We start from the raw sequence: 22,676 nt of genomic DNA, 5'->3' as shown, positions 1-22,676 counted from the left end.
ACTGAATAAATATACAAATGTGGAACAAAGTAAATAACAGTAGAGGAAGCCTTAACCTCCTAGTATCTTTGTCTACTTACATTTGCCTTTTTACCTTTTCTGGGAATGGGAAGGAATCCCCATTAAACCTAAAATCAAATAAAGTAGAGAGGAAAGTTGGAGGCTAAGAATGAGTAGCCTTTGAGCTCCTGCATGTCTTGGAAAACTGATCATTCATTCATTGTAATAAAACAGAAACACAGGCCTTCCCTTTGATATTTCAATTGCTTTGGGTTTTTATTAACAAAAATTAATACCTCTGTTTTTACAGGATAAATTTCATATCTTTTTTTTCTTTAGAATCTTTTGCTTTCCCTGATTTGCTATACTTAGGCTATATTCTCCCTTTTTAGTAGCTTAAAACAGGTAGACAAATACTTAAAAGTTTAAATTATTAAGCAAATCTAGACCTTCCTAAATTACCTCTGTTAGTCATTGTGACGTCCTCCTTTCACGTCACAATGGTCACGTCACTCTCATTCACACTTTACACACTGCCACCAACCACACTTATTGATCTGACTCATCAGACAATGGTATGGATTTCAAAATAAAAAGGATTGTGTATTGAGAAAACATAAATAATAGTAAATCACTGTGGAAACTAAATAAGGCAATCAATGTGATAAAGTATCCCCCTCAATCACTCTCTCATTCACACTAGCACAGTACCTCATAACATGAATAAACAGGCCCTAACACCCTAACCAAGTTCCTAACAGAACCCTATCTCATCCCAATCTTCCCATCTCCAAATTCCCTCTCACCACATTCACTCCCACCTTATATACATCAACTCCACCCACTGAAGTCCCACCTCCTGTCCTGCCATAGGTAGATAAACTCCAGCCATAGCAGTGACAGGCAGGTGACATCATCACAGCCGTCATAGTCATAAATAAATTTGGTCTAGGATAGCTGCAGGGCTGTTATCTTGAAGACCGTAATTTTAAGCACCTAAGGCAGTCCTCTGTACCTCAAGGCCCTTCTAAGTTTTTGAAAACTGTAATACCTATTATTATCCTCAAGCTCTATAGCTAGTGACCATCGTGGCTGCATGTGATGGGAACTACTTTTGATAAAAGAATCTCAGTTATAATTGTTCCAAATCATAGCTCTGCCAAATAGCATCTTTATCACAGTCAACCTAATAACAGTATTAATATTAATAAGTGAAATATGCACATTGTTTTGATTTTTTTTGCAACCTTTTGCTCCCTTGTCTACTACTTCACCTCAGTAATATATTTCTTCTTTGCCTTTACCATCCTCAACCTGATATGCCCTCCTGACTGTCCAGTTTGATTGGTGATGGCATCCCACATGATTTTATTAATATAAATCTTTGTTGGCATCAAACCATTTGTGGGTCACAGTGTCATAGAAATCAGATGGGTTGCTCTGTTAATCTGATTGAACAGTAATGAAGATAAACGAGGCCAGGTAGAAGAGAAAAACAGAGCAGAAAAAATGGCAAAAGTCATCAGTGTTAAAAGTGACAACACTGAAATAATGACTTCAGAAACATGGAAGGGTGCTTTTCATAAAAGCAAGCTTGAAATTAGGCTTTCTCTAAATCTAGTTTCTAGACCCAGCTAGAGTAGATCCACTGGATCAACAGAATTTACACAAGTATTGACTTACTATTCAATAATTTATCCAGTAAATCTGCTCCCGTTGGGACTAGCAGTTGGATCTTGGCCAATATATCTAGATTTACAATATACAGTGGTGCCTCGCATAGCGATGTTAATTCGTTCCAAAAAAACATCGCTATGTGAAACCATCGCTATGCGAAACACCATTTCCCATAGGAATGCATTGGAAACCGGTTAATCCGTTCCAATTGGAATGAATTCGCATAACGATGTGTTAAGCGAAAAAACCCATAGGAAACATCGCTAAGCGAAACAATGTTTCCTCCATTGGAATGTATTGAAGCTGACTCAATACAGTTCAATGGCTTTGCGAAGTCAATTTTTGCAATTTTAAATGTGTCATACAAGGGGCAAAAATGGTTTTAAATGCTTGGAATAGCTTCTGCACCTCCTAAAACGGGTGTAAATGTAATTTGGCTTAGATCTGACTTTTCATTAATTTAGGGTGAATTTTTCCCCCCAACTTTTGAGAGCTGTCAAAATCTGACAGCTCCATTATTTCCTATGGCTGAAGAAAAAATTCACAAAACATTAATGAAGACTCAGCAACTGTTCTAAATGCTTGGATTCGTTAGAGGACCCCCTAAGTCGTGTGCAAACCTGATTTGGCTTTGATCTGAACTTTCGTTAATTTATGGCGAATTGTTTTCTCCCCCATAGGAAAGCATGGAGCTGTCAGATTTTGACAGGTCCATTGGTTCCTATGGGCCAAAAAAAAATTAACCATAAATTAACGAAAAGTCAGATTAAAGCCAAATCAGGTTTGCACATGACTTAGGGGGTCCTCTAATGAATCCAAGCATTTAGAACCGTTTTTGACCCTTCTAAGACACTTTTTTAATTGGAAAAAAAAACATCATTAAGTGAAGCAGGGGACCTAAAATGGCATTCGTTATGCGAAGCATGGTCCCAAACTTCGCTAAGCGAAAATCGCCCATAGGAAACATCGTTATACAGGGCATATTATTTTCTTAAAAAACACATCGTTATGCGAATTCATCGCTAAACAAGGCAATCGTTAAGCGAGGCACCACTGTATCTGGTTTACAATACCTGCTTTATTAGAGGTGAAGCAGGTATTATAAACAGCATTTTTTAAACATTCAGAGGAACGGCCATAAACAAATAATATACTTCATTAGATACTGGCCAAAGCAAAAGCAAAGTGTTCTACTTATGTACCATCCATATCACTCAAAGCACTATGTAGGCAGTTTATAGTTTAAGCACACTACACACTTCCCCAATCCCTACCCAAGCAATCTGGGTACTTAATTTACTGACCTTGGAAGGCTGAGTCAACCTTAAGCTTTTCCCTTATGAGGAAAGGCTACAACGTTTTGGGCTCTTTAGTCTAGAGCAGAGGTCCCCAACCCCTGGCCCGCAGCCCGGTGCTGGTCCGTGGCCTGAGCCAAACCGGACTGTGGAGACAGACTCCTCCCCCATGCATGCACTCGCCCCGCACAGCAGATTTGCGCATGCTGAGCACGCCTGTGTGAGTGCCGCACCATCATTTGTGCATGCGCACAAGTGAGCAAATGTGCATAATCACCACACCACCATACACAACTCCAACCCTCTCTGAATGGCACCAGGGCTCAGTGGCTTCCTGCATGTGTTGGACACATATTTAGGAAGTTGTATAGGGGACGAACTATGTTCTCCCACTCCTTCACTTCTGCAGACACATTGCGTTCCCACTGTTGAAGAGGCTTGTGCCTCTTGTGACAACACAAGGCCCCACACCATGTCCTCACAGAGACCCATCCCACAGCATTGGGCTCCAGATATGAGGGGATGGGGAAGATGCTCCCATGAAAGCCCCTGACAAACAAGACAACACTTCAAAGCCATTCCAGAAAAATACTTTTATTGGTTTTTGAAAAGAGGCGAAACGGGTATGCTCAGCGGAGACAAGAGCGTGGTTCAGCTGGTCCTTCACCTCACCCTGGGGAAGAGGAAGCTTCTGGCCCTACAAGAGAAAGAGAGAGAAAAACAGCAGCTAAGGGACCAGCTCGTCCACTGCCACCAGTGGACGAGCAGATGCCACCAGCTTCTGTCTGCCAACGTCTACCGACTGGTCCATCGCCAGCGTCAGCCAGCTTCAAGCCACAGATCTCGGCCAGCCTCGAGCGGATAACTCGCAAGCCCACTTAGCAAGTTCAGAACTTGCCTTGGGCAGGAGGGCTGGGTCCCCTGCAGCTGCTACCGCCACTCTCTCTGCTGGGCTGCCCTCCAGCCACTGGCCTCCCCTCTGGTCTCCTGCCCTGCCCAGCAAGCCCCTTTTATCTGCCAGCAGAGAGGTGGGGCCCCTGTGAGGTGTCAATGGGGTTGGGTTCCCAAGACAGCAGCACCCTCGGGATTGGCTGTCCTGAAGATGATGTCAGCAGTCCCTCTTATCATGTGATTTACCCACAGAAGCTTGCATTTTGAATGATTTTTAAATATATATTTTTATTAATGGCCTATAAATGTATCACCTGTCACCAATCCCTCTGATTGTTAAATCTCCCCATGTTGACCTTCTGACAAGATTCTAGGCTGGCGCTCCAAAAAGCTGTCTTCCAGCATCTGCACGAAAAAGGATCCTTCCCATCTCTGAGCTAGGGAAAAAAATGAAAGTAATAATTGAATAAGGATGGGCACAGTAACACAATGCAGCCTTTGACCCTTTTAGGGGGTCTCTCTCTCTCTCTCTCTGCCTCATTTTGGACATTTTTTTCTTGTCCTTGCCATGAACAAGATAGCATAAGGAGCCAATTTTAAAAAGACCTAAGTGTTTGAAACACATACCAGTATTTTAACACCATATTGGTGCTTGCATACTGGTGTTTGCATAAAGTTTGAGTAACTTGCCCTGGCTAATTGAAAGGTGTCAAGGAGTGTCTGGGTCACATGCCTGGTCATGTGCCGGATTCGTTCAACCAGGATGTTCCCCAGCACTTCATCAATCAGCTGCAGGTAGCCATGGCAAGTTACTCAAATCTTACATAAGTGCCAATAGGATTTCAATTAAAATTAAAAAGAAAGTACTTTCTTTCTGTCTCCCTTTCAGCATTGAACACATTACTGCAAAGGTACTGCAGACAGTTGGGTAGACATCCGTTTTTCTCATGCTGGGCATACAGTAGGATCCCAGTATCTGCTGGATGAATATCCATGTTTTCACTTATCTGTGGTCTGAAATTTTGAAAATGGTTGAAAGGGGAGAAACCCTAGAAATAAGTATTTTCACAATGTATTTACCTGAACGGGCCACTACAGGGAGCTAGAGACTGTGCTATGTATTGTTGTGGTGGTTCAGTTGAGGGCTTAACTGAGACCAGGCTGTAAGTGTTGAAGGGAATCAGCCAGGGAGTGCATCTGGAAGCGATGACTAATCTACAGAATAAAATCAATAGAAATTGCAGCTACACAATGGTGCCATTCGTGTTTGGTTTTTTTTAAAACCCTGCCTGGTTCTAGAAACTATGACAATGCAGTCAGCACTCCTTTGCAGATTTTTCACCAGCACAATTCACTATGCCACAATGATAGTTACAATACATTTATGAACTTTTGGACAACTGGATGCCTCCAGTTTATCATCTCCTGTATATCATCTTTGTGATATACAGTAGGACCTTCTATCCATAGGCAGAAGTCCCCAAACCCAGGTCTGCGCCCCAGTGCTGGTCCGTGGCCTGAGCCCAACTGGGCCATGGAGACAGACTTCCCGCTCCCCCCGTGCATGCACTCATCCCTGCACAGCTGATTTGTGTTTGCTGTGTGCGCCTGTGTGAGCGCCGCACCATCATTTGTGCATGCTCACGAGTGAGCAAGCACGCATAATCACCGCACCACTGTTTGTGCATGCACACACGCTCATTCACACTCAATTGTTCACACATGCCCACGATCTTGGGGGGTGCCCCACCTTCCCCAACCATTCCGCGGGGTGAAAAAGGTTGGGGACCCCTAGTCCAGAGAAAAGGTGCCTGAGGGGGGATGTGATTGAGATGTATAAAATTATGCAGGGGGTGGATAAAGTAGAAAGAGGGAAGCTCTATTACCTCTCATGGAATATCAGAACCAGGGGTTGTTGTTGTTGTTTAGTCGTTCAGTCGTGTCCAACTCTTCATGACCCCATGGACCAGAGCAAGCCAGGCCCTCTTATCTTCCACTCCCTCCCAGAGTTGGGTCAGATTCATGTTGGTTGCTTTGATGGCACTGTCCAATCATCTCATCCTCTGTCATCCCCTTCTCTTGCCTTCACACTTTCCCAACATCAGGGTCTTTTCCAAGAAGTCTTCTCTTCTCATGAGATGGCCAAAGTATTGGAGCCTCTGCTTCAGGATCTGTCCTTCCAGTGAGCACTCAGGGTTGATTTCCTTTAAAATGGATAGGTTTGTTCTCCTTGCAGTCCAGGGGACTCTCAAGATCCTCCTCCAGCACCACAATTCAAAGGCATCAATTCTTCGGTGGTCAGCTTTATTTATGGTCCAGCTCTCACTTCCATACATTACAGGAAAAACCATAGGTTTGACTATTTGGACTTTTGTTGGCAAGGTGATGTCTCTTTAAGATGCTGTCAAGGTTTGTCATCGCTTTCCTCCCAAGAAGTAGGTGTCTTTTAATTTTGTGGCTGCTTTATGTCACATCTTTGTGACATACAGTAGGACTCTCTATCCATAGGCAGAGGTCTCCATCTGCAGTGATCATGGAGCCCAAGAAAGTAAAATCTGTCACTGCCTCCATATCTTCCCCTTCTATTTGCCAGGAAGTGATGCGACCAGTGGCCATGATCTTAGTTTTTTTGATGCTGAGTTTCAAACCTTTTTTTTTCCACTCTCCTCTTTAACCCTCATTACAAGGTTCTTTAATTCCTCCTCACTTTCTGCCATCAGAGTGGTATCATCTGCATATCGGAGGTTGTTGATATTTCTTCCAGCAATCTTAATTCCGCCTTGGGATTCCTCCAGTCCAGCCTTCCACATGATGTATTCTGCATATAAGTTAAATAAGCCGGGGGACAATATACAGCTTTGTCATACTCCTTTCCCAATTTTGAACCAATCAGTTGTTCCATGTCCAGTTCTAACTGTTTCTTCCTGTCCCACATATAGGTTTCTCAGGAGATAGATAAGGTGGTCAGGCACTCCTATTTCTTTAACAACTTGCCATAGTTTGCTGTGGTCCACACAGTCAAAGGCTTTTGCATAGTCAATGAAGGAGAAGTAGATATTTTTCTGGAACTCTCTGACTTTCTCCATAATCCAGCGCATGTTAGCAATTTGGTCTCTAGTTCCTCTGTCCCTTCGAAATCCAGCTTGTACTTCTGTGAGTTCTCAGTCCACATACTGCTGAATCCTACCTTGTAGGATTTTGAGCATAACCTTGGTAGTGTATGAAATGAGTGCAATTGTACGTTAATTGGAGCATTCTTTGGCACTGCCCTTCTTTGGGATTGGGATGTAGAAATTGAGTGTTGGGAGAATGAGAACAGACAAAAGAAAATATTTCTTTACCCAACGTGTTGTTAGTCTGTGGAACTGCTTGCCACAGGATGTGATGATGGCATCTGGCCTAGATCCCTTTAAAAGGGGGCTGGACAGATTCCTGGAGGAAAAGTCCATCGCAGGTTGCAAGCCATGATGGGGATGTATAATCTCCAGACTTAAAAGGAAGGTACTTCAAAATGCCAGATGCAGGGAAGGGGGTATCAGGAGACAGGCATCCAGTTGTCTCGTGTGTTTCCAGAAGCATCTGATGGGGCTACTGTGAGGTACAGGAAGCTGGACTAGATGGGCCCTTGGCTTGATCCAGCAGGACTCTTCTTACGTTCTTATATACCTGACCCCACTGAGATTGAACTCGGGTCATGAGCAGAATCTTGACTGCAGTGCAGCATTTTAGCCATTGTGGCATGAGACCAGTCTCCAGTATTCATACTTGGGCAAGTTGCTAGATGAAATGGTGACCTCCCATCTCCGGAGATCAAGAACCATTTAAGTCTGACTTCACACCTATGAATGGGATTGAAGCACTTTTGATCCCCATGAGTTCTGCTGGACCTCTCACTGACTTTCAGTAACAGCAACCCAAAATGATCGGATGTTGGGACATTTGTAATTCGAGGCACCACTGTAATTGATTTTAATTCTGTTTTAATGCTTGAGGTTTTATTGTATTTTAATCCTCTGCGGTTTTAAACTATTTTTTAAGTTGCCTTGGGTCCCAATTTTGGGAGGAAGATGGTTTAGCTATATCTATATTGATATAATTACAGTGGTGCCTCGCATTATGATGTTAATTCGTTCCAGCAAAATCTCTGTGGAATGAAAACATCATAAAGCGATTTTTAAAAGCCCATAGAAACGCAATAAAACCCAATTAATGCATTCCTATGGGCTTGAAACTCACCGTCCAGCGAAGATCCTCCATAGCGTGGCCATTTTCGCTGCCCGATCAGCGAGGAATCCATCCCAGAAAACAGCGGGTGGCCTTTTTTTTTTTTTTTACCTGGTGGCCATTTTGAAACCACCGATCAGCTGTGCAAAAATCTTCGTTTTGCGATAATCAGTTAGCGAAGCAGGTAACCAATCATCACAAAGCAAAAAAAAAAGCCCATAGGAAACATCGTTTTGTGATCACTTTTGCGATCGCAAAAACTTCTTCATTATGCAGTTTCATCGTTAAACAAAGCACTCGTCTTGCGAGGCACCACTGTATATACATTTTTAAAAGCACTTCAGTTGCCATATATTTTAGGAAGCACTGTTGCTGCTCCTAATGAATGTGGATAGGTTTCAGACTAGTGAATAATAGCATTAAAAACCATATTTTTCTGCAGTCTGGTGTAACTTTATTTTTTCTGGTTTGTTAATATGCCTGCTTTAGTAAAAAGCAGGAACTAACAAATATGTAAAAGAGTGTCTCTAACTAGTTTCCTTTGGGTTTATTATTCTGTCAATTTATTATCAAATCATGTTCATGGCTAGATGCAAACTCATGTGCTGATTGGCTAATTAAACTATGTGTCTTACCTTGCAATCCAAACTACTCTATATAGCCCTCTCACACCTTGAGTTGTTATCCTAATTAATGGAGTTCTTTGCTGTAGTGGATTTGACTGAAATAATTAAATACCTTAGGAGGTACTAATTAAAATTATGCACTTGTTTGATAGACAGTTTGACATGAGAGGACTTGATTTGTCCTCTGCACTATCATCAGTAGCACAAGTGCCTTTTCTTAATTATCTGGCCTAATTTTGCTTAGATTAGTTTCATTGAAATATAACCATAACACCTTGAAATAAGTCATATTTGTTTTGTTTTTGATTTTTTAATTTTATTTAGATGGCCAAGGAAGTGAGCTGTTAGTATTCTGGCATGAAAAGTTTGTTGATTGCATTGTACATGAAGGATCATGTGGTGATTAATTTAACATTAATGCATTATATTGCAAAATAATAGCAGTATAAAATGTATGGAGATTTCACGTGAGGGAGCATAGGATAAGCTTCAGAAAAAAAGTGAAACTTGCTCTTGAAAATAAAATGATTATATAAACGGTTGGTTCATCAGAATAATTAGTTTTCTAATTGATGAGTTAGTGCGTAAATTCAAAGTTCTCTGTATTATTTCTTACCAAGTCTGTTACCTGAGCAGTTTACACAATTAAAAATACCAGGACAAAAAAAATGCATAAGTATTCAGCAGATGAAATGAGCAGATAATATCCATCAGAACTGTATAAAACAGTTGAACTTTAGCCTGAAAGAATATAGAGGCTTTTTCACAGCATCCGAAAGAAGTACATAGAGGGAAGTGAGTCTTTGTAAGGCTTTCTGCAATCATAAATGTTGTTTCTCTTACTAACACCCAGTTCCTCTCTGAGAAGAAGGAAATATCCTTAGCGATAACCTAAGAATTTAGGAAGTGTGGAATGTGAGAAGCACACTGCTACATGCCTGATCCTCAAGCTGTTTAAGGATTTGAAAGTCAGTACTAGCAGTTCAAATTGTCTTCGGAAGCAAGCAGGCGAGCAGAAGAGCTACTCTATCTCTCTTAAAATATGCAGCAAGTACACAATCCTGGCACTTAAATTCTACACTGCCTACACATATGGACATCTTTGAAGATATATGTTGCAGCAGCACACTTTTGCCTTAGCCCATTTAGGAACTTACAACATGAGTAAAATATTCTAACCAGGAAGGCCCTCCTCTGTAGAAGTAGAGGAAGCCAAGAGAAGACAACCTGAAGTTCCTCGGGCCTTTAAAGAACAAGCAGGATCAAAGGGAACCTGTGTAACGCAAGTCTGAGTATGAGAAGCATCTCATGAGTCTGAAAGCCATCCATCACTGCACCTCCATTTGTCAGAACTACAATAAGTTTCATTCCAATGATCCCCAGATGCAAATGCCAATTTTGTAACGTCATCTTATTCAGTTAACAAAGAGAAGTACAACTGAGTGTTATCAGTGTACTGATGGGATCTCATCCCAGGTCCTTGGTGATCTCTCATCCAGTGGCTTCATATGAATGTCAAAAAAAAAAAAAAGGAGAGTAAGATGGGACCCTGTAATTCAGATGCCAGTTAAAGCAATGTCTCCCAAGACCACCCTTTGGAATCAATATTATATGCTTCCGACTTACAGAGCTAATTTAAAAGCCACTATTTATTTAGTCAATGGTTGTTGTGGGTTTTTCGGGCTCTTTGGCCGTGTTCTGAAGGTTGTTCTTCCTGACGTTTCGCCAGTCTCTGTGGCCGGCATCTTCAGAGGACTGGAGTAGGAACTCTGTCCATGTTCTGAAGATGCCGGCCACAGAGACTGGCGAAACGTCAGGAAGAACAACCTTCAGAACACAGCCAAAGAGCCCGAAAAACCCACAACAACCATCAGATCCCAGCTGTGAAAGCCTTCAAGAATACATATTTAGTCATATTTGTTTGAAATTCAGGATGGCTTTAAGATACTTCTCATTCTGTCTTCTCAACAATCCAGAGAAATAGTATTAATTGTCTCAAGGACATCCAGTAAAATTCATTGTTAGCAGATATTTTGGTTGGATCTGCCCAGTCTTACTGGAACACTCAAACCCAGCTTTTCCAAGCCTTGTACAGTACTCTGCAGATGTGTTAGACTTCAATTCCCAGTTGAATTCTATTATTCTGAATCACATCCGGTTGAAGGAAAGCTGCTCTAGCCACTGTACTGTCCCTCCAGAAACGTATATCTGATCTTTTGTTTCTTCATGCATTTAATACAGTTTAATATGGAGAGGAGGACCCCCAATGCACATCTTCAGACATTTAAAAAGGGATACTTAGGCAATTGTAGCATTGTGAATTTAGGTTTAACATGTGACCAGGAATCTCAGCCACAGAGAATTACCTGTTTGTGTGGAGACTTATATACACAAAGCTGTACATGTTTTGATGCCCCATTCAGACTTCCTTGCTGGATGTGCAGATGTCTGGGCAGGACTGTCAAAGTGATATTGTGAGCAGTATTAGCAGCCTTAGTTCCACTGCTCTTCCATCTACAAGCTCAAAGTGTGGACAAAGTTACTGACATGTAGACCTCATTATGTTTTCTATTTTTTGTCCAACATTAAAACTGGTTTCTTAACTGTATTAGATAAAAGGAAGATGCTATATTTCTGTAGATAATCTCTCTCTGTACATTTTTTGTATATCTTCTGCTTTTCTTCAAAGGCTATGTACGAGATTCTCCCTCTCCCACTTTTATTTTCACTACAGTTTTTTGAGAATAGGTAAGCTGGCAAAGTTGTTAGTTATACAGCCAGCTGTTGGCCAGGTTTGGAGATTTCACTGAAAAAAAAACAATAGATGGTAGACCTCTGGATCATTTAGCCATTCCCACTGCATGTAGAGTGATTGGTAAATGTGTAGAATTCTAGCTTATTTGTGGCACTTGACCCACAACCATATTTGTCTTCAGGGCCCCTAATGCAACTCACAGATTTGGTGAAAATTGGAACACAGTGAGGTGTTCCTAGTGCTAATCTAGTCCTCTAGCAGTTGTAACACTGTTTGTCTTCATCCCTGAAAAAAAATCCTATTATGGGCAGAAAGATATGCATATATCTGGACTCCTCCCATTCTGATCATCAAGTACAGTTTGATCTCTAAAGAAACAATTGCATGGCCTGAACAGCATGGCCGACCATAGACTAGTCTTGTGGCTATCTTGCTGTATTTTAGTTTACTGAGTAATTTACTAACAAGGCTTTGAGCTGAAGAGTGTTTTTCTTCTCATAGTTCTTCTCCCTTCATTCCTTTTTGATGTTCCCTGCCTAATTTGTTTCTTTTCTGTTTTTCAGAATTACTTACGCATTACTTTCCCATTGATGTTGTCCTGTTTTATAGTTTCTTTTCTTTTTTTTAATTCTCTTGTCTTCACTGATCTGTTTTCTTCCCCCCCCCCTTTGGAATTTCATAAGAAGATCCTATTTATGCACAGAAGAAAGGTATTATTAAATGGGCAAGAAAGGCTTATGTTTAATTTTCTCTTGTGTTAACTTTTCCAATGCTAAATTCTAAGGAACTTAACTTTTTTTTTCATGTCTTCTACACTGATCCTCCTCTTTATGCTTTCTACTGACTCTAACAGGCACATAGAATTCTATCATAAACCAATGTAGAGTTAATCTAAAGCCTTAAGCATGTAACTGACCTATAATCAGGAGGAGCAATACATGCCCCCAGTAGGGTCCACACTATATGTGACAGGAGCAGATTGCTGTCTTTAATAGAGCAAGTTTGTTCTATTCATATGTACGTAAAACTCAGAGCTTGGAAAATGTACTTTTTTAACTGCAGATTTCCAGAATTCACCACCAGAAACAAAGCCATTTTTTCCAAGCTCTGTTCGGGTAGGATGGTGATGGGGAAAGTTAAAAATGTTATATGAGGCGTGCTAAAACCTTCCTCCAGTATTTCAGTTTCAGCAGATGTTCACCACACATACATCCATGCTTTTCTCCTAACCATACTCATTGGAGGATGGACCAGAAGTTAAGAGAAATAATCAGTGACCTTTGGCTAAGTACCCCTTTTAATTAGCAAATTAAATAGCAGAAGGTTCTTTTCATGAATAAGGCAAAATTGCAGTAATAGACTGATCTGTTTCCATAACAGAAGGCTTGAGCCTTAGAAAAGTAATATCTCATATTGTGGATCTGGCATTATACTGTCAGACCTCAATTCTGAATTCTGTGGAGACTTGGTTAAGAAATTTCTTTAAAAAATTTGGAAGAAATTTTATTGTATTAAGAAGACATGTTATATATTGTAAGTTGTCTCGGATCCCAGGATCTAGATGAAAGGCAATATATAAAATAAAATAAACATATATCTTGAAATACTGGAGAGATCAGTACTGACAGAAGAAGAAATTTCTATATTAGTTTCCATGGATCTGCACTTCAATAAAAGGATTGTCTCTTAAGTGACATCTTATGAATTCTCCTCCCACCCCTGAGAAAAGGAAAGTAGATAAAAGTAGCAGTGGCAAGTTTTGCAACTCTTATATAAACACCGGTACAATTCTGGTCATTGTGTTTAATGGCAGTTTTTATTTATTTATTATTGAGACGTATATCCCACTCAACTTAGTGGGACCACTACTCTGGGCAGTCATTACACTATAATATAAACCCTAACCTTCACCCAACATTCCCCAACATAATACATTGATAGTACATCCAAAACTCATAAGCAAATGAAGTAGACAAACCGGTAACACCAAATGAATAAAACTAAATGATGGGAGCAGCCTTCAGTGGCACTGGATCAAAGGGTACACTTACCGAGGGAGGAGAATATCCTTAAAGGCTACCCCAAGTTCATATTTTGAAAACAGCATTGCTTATTCAAGTTCAAAGCATTCTTGCCAGTTCACCAATAACATTGCTGGTTTTGCAAACTTTGGCTTAATTTCATCCAGCCCCTGAAGAGTTTCGAGTGATCCTTCTCCAACAACAAGGAAGGAATCATTAGGAGAGCAATAGTATGGAGGCTACTACTGAGAAATGCTTGGAGTGTTTGTTTTTTTTTATCAGTAGCGGTGAACAACATGAGTGGCTTAGCTATCCTGAGGCTGGAGACAATGAGAGAGCAACCCATTGGGTGCTGAAATGGTTTGTTGCACCATCTAATAGTGAAATCCAGTCTCCTTGCTCTGGTGGAAATCTTCCCTGTGGGAAGAGTTAGGTGTGTTTCTTTCCCCTTTCTAGGGCTTATTGCATTATTCTTAAATCAGTGGAATGAGCAGTGACAGGTTCAGAAGGTGGCAGTACCACTGTGTTACTTTTCTGGGCTTTACAATGTCTATTTATTGTTTATATTTATAATACAACTATAAAATGTCTGTGTTGATGCAATTGATTTCACCCAATTGATCCTTTCTGTAGCCCTTAGTAGAAAATGTTACCCTATTCCTGCTGCAAGAGTATTGTTTATTTCTATCCTTCTGTAGCCCCCAAAACACCTGAAGAATCAGAACTACGTATGTTTTATGAAATTACTCTGTTTCTCATTCTTCAGACATCTACATTCTTGGCTTGCTGTACTCTGTACATCATAGGAAAGTGGTGTTAGAAGACATAAGTGCAAATTAGTTCAGTCGCCTTTTATGCTACATAGATGGAAGGGATGATGTTTAGAACCTGAGACATTTTTGGACACTGGGTCTGACTCTCCTGTGATTAGCCTTTTCTTGCTCAAATTTTGTTATTTAATTTAACCATATAAACTGTATCCCAGATTCTCGTTAAGCCTTCTGTCAAGGGTGGAGGAGAAATCTTTTTCCATTTAGAATTAATAAGCTAGCTGGTGTCAAGAAATGAACCAACATCTCAGTATTTTCTTAAGTGACACTTTTTTTAACACAACAGAACAATATGGCTGAAATCCTTGCTTAGTATAGCAAGTAAGCCTGTTGGATCAGTGGGGATTTGGTGAGCCAAGCCCTCTGTACATTCCATAGGTTCAAATGGACCTACTCTAGTTCTTACACAGTGAGCCACAACTAGAGGAGAGACATTTAAATGAGTGGAACTTACAGAGGAGTTGGCTCACCAAGTCCCCAGTGATTTAGTGCAAATTACTGTACTAAGCAACAGGAATTCCGCTTGTAGGTAGGTACCAGGACAACATATAACCTGTTATATTTTTCATTTCAATTAAAGGCATCAGTCTAATCTGTCTTATTTTCAGGCATGTTCAAAATTTATTTTCAAACATGTCCAAAACATCCATTGTATGAACACTGTATTGCCAATATTTGTCATTGAACTAATAATAATATATTTTATTAAGTGTAGCTGAAGTCAAATAACGGCATTTTATAGAAATTTTTGGCAGTATTTTATTATGAAAACTAATGAAGCATTCTAAATTTTGAATAATCCCATTTTCTACAGGGCTCACAAGAATACTTCTCTTGTTATAGCACACATAATTATTTCTTCTAGATGAGGCTTCCCCAACCTAGTACTTTCCACCTAAGTTGGACTAAAACTACATCATGTGCCAACAAGCATGTGGAGTTATACCCCAAAACATATAGAGGGCAAGAGAATGGGGAATGCTGGTAAACAAATTGATTGTGCGATTATTTTTATATTGAGAAATTGACTCAATTTCCTCTAGCAAGTAAAATACAGATTTTTCTGCTTCCTCTGCCTATAGATTTATTGTTTCAACGTATGTATTGCCCCTGAATTTGACCAAACTCCGGGAGGCAGTGGAAGACAGGAGGGCCTGCTCTAGTCCATGGGGTCACAAAGAGTCAGACACGACTTAACGACTAAACAACAAGTACTGCCCCATAGTGCTAGAGCAGTGGTTCTTAACGTGGGCGATAATGCCCCCCAGGGGGCGGTAAAAAGAAAAGGGGTGGCGTGGGGGCGCTGGAGCAAAAGGGGGCGGTAGGGGGGCGCTGGAGGAAGCCAAACCTGTGAAGATGGCTGCAGCCTTTTTACAGTGTACATGAATATATATTTTCCTCCAATTTTAATTTAGTTTCAGGCTTTTTGTCTTGAAATTTTTAGTTCCTGCATTTGTTTTTATGCCCTTTTTATATTTCTTTTTGGGTCTTAAAATTCACTTGCAACTAAATCATTAAATGTTACTTTTTTGGGGGCATTTCATTTTCTTGGAATTTAATTTTGTTTTCAGGGGTCATTGGATTTAAGTGTCTTAAATAAATAAATAGACAGGTAGGTAGGTAGGTAGGTAGGTAGGTAGGTAGGTAGGTAGGTAGGTAGGTAGGTAGATAGATAGATAGATAGATAGATAGATAGATAGATAGATAGATAGATAGATAGATAGATAGATAGATAGATAGATAGATAGATAGATAGATAGATAGATAGATAGATAGATAGATAGATAGATAGATAGATAGATAGATAGATAGATAGATAGATAGATAAATAAATAAGATATCATCACCGTGGGGAGGGGGGCGATGATAACTTCCTCAATGGCTCAAGGCGGCATTTCTTTCAAAAAGGTTAAGAACCACTGTACTAGAAGACTCTCTTAATTTAAATTATTTATCCTTTGCCTTTCTGTCCATCCATATATTTATTCATTCTTATTTCTTTGGCTAAGGTTTCTATTGAGAACATGAACAATAGCATAGTCATCTGTCATTTTATCAAGTTCCAAAAGTCCAGTTTTCCCCCTTTTCATGTATCAATGTAACTATATTTCTAAGTATCATTTTCTTCCACTTATCATGCAGTGTCATGATTTTGGAGCAACAATCTATATTACTTATTGCTTATTTTTGAAAAACGGTTATCCCTCTCCCATAAATAAATATATATAACCTAAAACAATGTTTTTTATTATTCCTAAACCCAAAATACCACATATTCAGCAAGTCTTCTGTATCATCTAAAAATATCATGATAATTAATTCTTTAATAATAATCAGCACCTATATTTCTTTTTCTCAGTACGTGCTGCATGTATGACTGTGTAAATTTCTCATCTCCCTTTTTAACACACATTTTCCTGATAATATTTTATTTGCTTTTTCATTAACAGTGCAAATTTAATTTTTATTGTCAGGCACATCCAGGTTTTTAATGTTGAATTTTTAAAAAACTTTTAATTTTATCAATTATTTTGTTAAAATAAATAGATCCAATTATTCTAAAAATATAATGCAAAACTAAAAATAAGGAGAGATAAATAGGACATAAATTATAACCATATTATCTTTTTCTGTTCACTTCCATTAGTTAAAAATATATAGAGGATATTTTATTAATTCAGCAGTTTTCTACCATCATCATAGGTTACACAACTAGTTACTTGTTTCTGATTAAAACATTTTGTTTGAAAAGAAGTCTCTATTTGCATGTTACTTTTGTTTCCCATGAGCAGATAAACAAAAAATCCAAATCTTTTTCTTCCTTACTATTTTGTGGTGCAACTTCAAACAAAATGTCAATCTCCTTGCTACTGATTTTGAAAGGGTTGCCCAATCAGATACTACTTTTAATTTGATTTAACCTGAAGTTAATGTATTTTGCAGAAGTATCTTAAGACAGACTTTCTAAGGGCATACCCTTTGTCAATTCTAAAGCAGTATCTATTCCAGCAGCTTGCAGAGTAGGCCAGAATCTCCTGAAAAAGTAGTTGCAACTTGCAAGACATCTGCAGTATTATGCCTGTTTTTCTTGATTACCTCACACTTTCAAATTACATGTTCTTAATTCTGAATCCAGTTCTTCTGTCCTTGAGCTAATCTCATCAGATCACATATGAATTCATGCTCACCTCTTGAAATTGTACCTTCTTTTATTTTTGTTTAATTACTTTTTCTCCTTCATGTTGGTCTTCACATATTTGTGTTTTGTGACCACTGCATTTCTGTTCCGGGTGCAGAAGTTCCCATCTAAAACTATCCTTTTGTTTTCTATAGTATAGAGAAGGAGCCAAATACTCAATAGTTAAACCAGGTTTTTCAACATGATTACCCAGCCTAACAGACTTACAGACCAAAGCCCATTCAGTTGTCAGCTTGACCAGGAAGGATCATGGCTTGAGTTCTGTGGGTTGATCATATGACATCCTCATAACATGTGTCATAATCTACTGTTTTAGCCATTTTAATGACCTATAATTGTTGAACTGGTTTTCTTTCATTCATATGTGGGCTGTGTGTTTTATATATTTAAAACATTTATATATCTATATCTGTATTTATATATTTTTAAAAAAATTGTTACATTGTCTTTGTGTGTTTTAGACTAGCTACAGTATATTCATGTACGTGAATAGGAGGTTCTATTGTGCTCATATCCACTTTGAGGGCTTCCCATAGGAATCTGATCTGAATACTTTCAGAACAGAATGTTGGACAACCTAAACTTTTCATGTGATTTGCATGATTCTTCTTAGGTTCTTAACTTAACATTTTAAAAACCAGTGATTGCTGTTATTTATATAGCTGTTATTTATATATTTAAAGGGAAAAACCTGAACTGAAATAATGCAATACACAAATGGAATGAGCTATATATAGGTATATAATACACATGGAATAAGCTAATATATAATTAATTTTCTTAATGATTAAACTGAATTTTTAAAGGAAAAAACATCTTATATATATGAGAGAAAAGCTCATCCTAGTTATGTATTACGTAATTTCAGTTCAGGTTTTTCCCTTTAAAAATCCATTTTAATCAGTAAGGAAATTAATTAAAAACTGTAGTGAAGAATCTCAAAATCCCTGCTAAGTATTTCAATCCCTAAGTGACCAAGTAAAAGTAATATGTAAATATTACTGATTATGCAAGAAAAAAGTTGTCATTATGACATTACTTTCTAAATGAAAGTGTTTCTTTCTTATTACATCCGTGCCCCACCCTAAGTACCTTGATACAATAATACCGCTTACAAGGCTTTACTTCTAAGACATGCATGCAGCTTTAGGGGATATTAGTTCGTATGGCCTTTGCTGCTGTAGCACTGAGAGAAATGCGTTTTTCTTTTCCAAAATGTCTAGAAAGTCTTTCAAAGCAACTAAAAGCAAAGTAAAACCCTACACCCTCTCCCCAAAACTTTGACGTTTCTGTTTCTCATTTAAGTGAAACAAACCTAAGCGTTATTCCAAAGTTGAGCCATGCTTCAAAAATGACTAAAAAACCACTAAGCTATTCTATGAAACACATATCCTATGTCATAAAACCGCAGCATGCAAGGTGTGCTTGAAATCAAAAGACTGCAGGCACAAAGCAGCTCAACAGCTGTATATGATGTGGCACTGGGCCCATTTATCATCACAAATTTGCAATCCACGGTGCAGAAACTAACATGGTTTAAATGTCAAACATGGTTTTAATGCCATGTCTGAGGATGGCAGATTCCACAGACTGACTTCTATCATATACAGCTGTTGAGCTGCTTTGTGCCTGCAGTCTTGTGATTTCAAGCACACCTTGCATGCTGCGATTTTATGACATAGAATATGTGTTACATCCATAATTTTGGATCTGTTTTTCAGTGGTTAGAATAATGTAGAAATGTATGGAAACAGGAAGCAGGTGGGTACAGTTTGGAGGATTTCAAAGAATGGACCAAGAGGTTAGTCAAGACAAAATAATTTGCTTAAGCACTTTTAATAAAATAGGAAAGTAAGATCCAAAAACTGGTAAATGCATTACCTTACCCCTGCAGAATGCTGCTACAAACTGTTAACCCTGTTCCTGCAATGTGGAGGGCAGCTTGCCAAGTGTATCCTATCCATTGTGTTGTGAGTGTCTACGTCTGTACAATATGTCTCCAAAACAACCACTGATGGCGTGGAAACTCTCGCTGTGATTAGACTATCCATATGGCAAACAGTTTTACACATTATAGTCGGGTACAGAGTTGTCATGCAGAATCAGTTTCTTCTTACACAGTTGGCCTAGCGGAATTCATTCATTAATTGTCATTCCTGAGTTTGCATTGCATACTCTTCAGCTAACTCAGTGAGAGTTTGAGCTGCATTAGAAAATGATGTGTTTAAATATTACTGAAACCAATAAAGATGTTATTTTGCTCATCTACATGAAATCTACATGTAGATGATAGTTTGATTTATCATTTAGCTTCAGTAACGTCATGTATACTGAAGGAAAAGATAATTTTTTTTTGGTTGTTATGGGTTTTTCAGGCTCTTTGGCCATGTTCTGAAGGGTGTTCTTCTTAACATTTCACCAGTCTCTGTGGCTGGCATCTTCAGAGGACAGGAGTCAGAACTCTGTCTGTGGTCTGGTGCAGTTTGTTTGGATAATTGAGTGTTCATACCTGTGGGATCAGCTTTTGTCCTTTTCAGGAGATGGGTGATTATGGTGATCAGCATGTTTTTTATTGTGGGTGTATTTTTGTGATGAGGGGGAAAGATGATCTGTCACTGTGATTGATGGGTGTTGTTAGCTGGTGTTTTGTGTGCAGTGATCACCGGTCCTTGTGGCTGCGTAGAGTTCGTTGACCTTTTGCAGGCTGTACTCCTGTCCTCTGAAGATGCCTGCCACAGAGGCTGGCAAAATGTTAGGAAGAACAACCTTCTGAACATGTCCAAAGAGCCCGAAAAACCCACAACAACCATCAGATCCTGGTCGTGAAAGCCTTTGAGAATAATATATTTTTCTTCTGCAACAGTGAGTCTCAGTCTTTACTCCGGCCAAAGTTTTAGACTTCCTCTCGCTAAACCATGAAATGTCTGAAGGAGCAAAAGCTGAGAACCTACTGTTCTGGAATGATTCTTACTGCATAAATACCATATAGTCTCTAGATTTTGCACAATACAGTTGCCATCTAGGTCTTCAGGAACCAGCGGTCATTTTTTTCAAGCACTAAAGTAATTAAAGGAAAAAAAGAGTTATGTTAAACATATGTATCTGCATAATCTGTGTGTGTAATGTGCCATTACGTCACATCTGATTCATGGTGACACAATTAGCATTTTCAAGTTTGTGAGAAATTTAAGGAATGGTTTTACCATTACTATTCCCAGAGAGTTTTCATAACCACACAGGGATTTGAATCCAGGTCTCCTGATTCCTAATCTGTGATTCTATCCATTACACTGCACTGGTTCTCGTATTCTCCATAAAATCACATATAACATGTTGACAAAAATAACAGCTGAAATGTTCGTGCAAGATAAAATGCTTTTTAAAATAGAGTTTTTAAAATATCCTAGATACATTAGGTTCAGCTGTCACACTCAGCTGGCAGACTAAATTGTCAAAATATTGGGAAAAAGCACTTAAAATGAGAATTATGAAGCAGTACAAATTATAATTCTTTACATTCATTTCTTTATAGGTGCCACAGCTGCAGCTCGAAAAGAAGTTATAAGGAACAAGATCCGGGCAATAGGCAAAATGGCTCGAGTATTTTCTGTACTGAGGTATGACTTGCATGTTTTGTTGCTTGCTATAACTGTGATTAAACTTTTAACTTGTTCCTTATTGTTTCTAAACCCATCTTGAGAAGCTTTTGATGCTTTTTGTTTATTAATGCACTAATCCCCCTACCCCCAAATTATTTGTATCCCCGTGTTCACAAGCTATCTGTTTTCCCGAGGTGGAAAGTCCATTTTGATTTGCTTTATCTTGGGATTACTGATTGCAGACCAGAGGTTCAAGTACAAATAGTGATCTGAAATCATCATTCATGACCTAAGTGCTACAAATAAGTGAAGTTTAATAGAAACTTCAGGAGAACAGTAGCAGGCAAGAGTTCATTTGCCTGCCCCTCCCATTCTGCAAACCACTTTCCACCTATCAAACAGGTTTTCTTTGTGCATTTGCCTGTGAACTTTCACCTCATATGGAACTTATGGGGGAGGGGGGAGAGAGAAAGGAGAAGGACGAAACACCCCATTTCCTATCTGAAAAGCATGCTGTCCTCTCTACTGTTTTGTAGCCAGCCAAAGTTCCAAAACTCATGTCAACCACCAAACATCTCAATTATTTTGGCAGAAGCCACAAAAGAGATAAAATAATAGCATAATTAGCACCAACACACAGTGGAAATTTTGGAAGTCCCGCCTTTCATAAGGTAGTTGCAGCCCTCATGAGAAACATGGAAAAATATACATACCTGTCATGTTCGTTAAGTTGTAAATACATTAGTATCAAAGAAATACCATGACAGTACATTGACTGAAATCCAGTAGGAAGTCACAATTAGAGTAGGCCTGTTGAATCAGTGGAGATCTGGTGGGTCAACCCCTCTATAGGTTCAATGGGTATGGTCTAATTTTGACTCACTGTTGGATTTCAGCCTGCATTTCTGGTTAATTAAGATGCAGCTGCTGGTGCTTTCAAAGTCATTGCCAATAGGTTACCACAGGAGATTCTTCACATTATTATTAAAATACTTCATATTTCTGTGCTGATCTTCAACCGTAACAAAATGTTATTACTTAAGATTTAGCAGCTTTACTTTCTCTTCAAGGAATGTAATTTAGTGTTTATGGTGTTCCTTTATTCAGGAAAGTTGCACTGCAACTATCCCTGCAGTACAGATGAAAGAAATGGAGATTAAGACTTCCATCTTGCATAAATTAGCATGAATATATATGCTGCATTGTGGTCAAAATGGGCATCCAAAGCAGCTTGTGGCAGTACAGTTCCAAAATATAAATAACATGTCATACAAAACTGCTAGAGAGAGGGCTTTTTCAACCAAGCTGGATCCAAAAAATGATGGAAGAGTGCCCAGCTTTTATTTCTCTGACTGCATCATTTGGTAGCTGCATTTGACATTGTCATATCCTGTTCTCGCCAGGGAAGAGAGTGAGAGTGTACTGACACTGAAAGGGCTGACCCCAACAGGAATGCTGCCCAGTGGGGTACTCTCTGGAGGAAAACAAACTCTGCAAAGCGGTAAGCACGTTTGTGTATGCGTTATGTGATGTGCATTGATTTAACTGCTGATCAGCAT

General features: G+C 39.1%; 1 protein-coding gene across 2 annotated transcripts in view; it reads left to right on the top strand.

Annotated features, from left to right (window-relative positions):
* PPP3CA (protein phosphatase 3 catalytic subunit alpha) overlaps positions 1-22,676 on the top strand; it is a 218,321-nt gene that overhangs the window by 184,900 nt on the left and 10,745 nt on the right. For both annotated transcript variants that reach the window (XM_020805420.3, XM_020805421.3), the window contains exons 11-12: positions 21,051-21,135; positions 22,521-22,618. In XM_020805420.3, coding sequence (XP_020661079.1) covers positions 21,051-21,135; positions 22,521-22,618 — 183 coding nt within the window. The remainder of the gene's footprint in view (positions 1-21,050; positions 21,136-22,520; positions 22,619-22,676) is intronic.

Source organism: Pogona vitticeps, chromosome 5 (assembly GCF_051106095.1).
Source record: "Pogona vitticeps strain Pit_001003342236 chromosome 5, PviZW2.1, whole genome shotgun sequence".
Classification (NCBI taxonomy): domain Eukaryota; kingdom Metazoa; phylum Chordata; class Lepidosauria; order Squamata; family Agamidae; genus Pogona; species Pogona vitticeps.
Note: the sequence above shows the minus strand (reverse complement) of the source record. Positions and strands in the feature narration are given on the sequence as shown.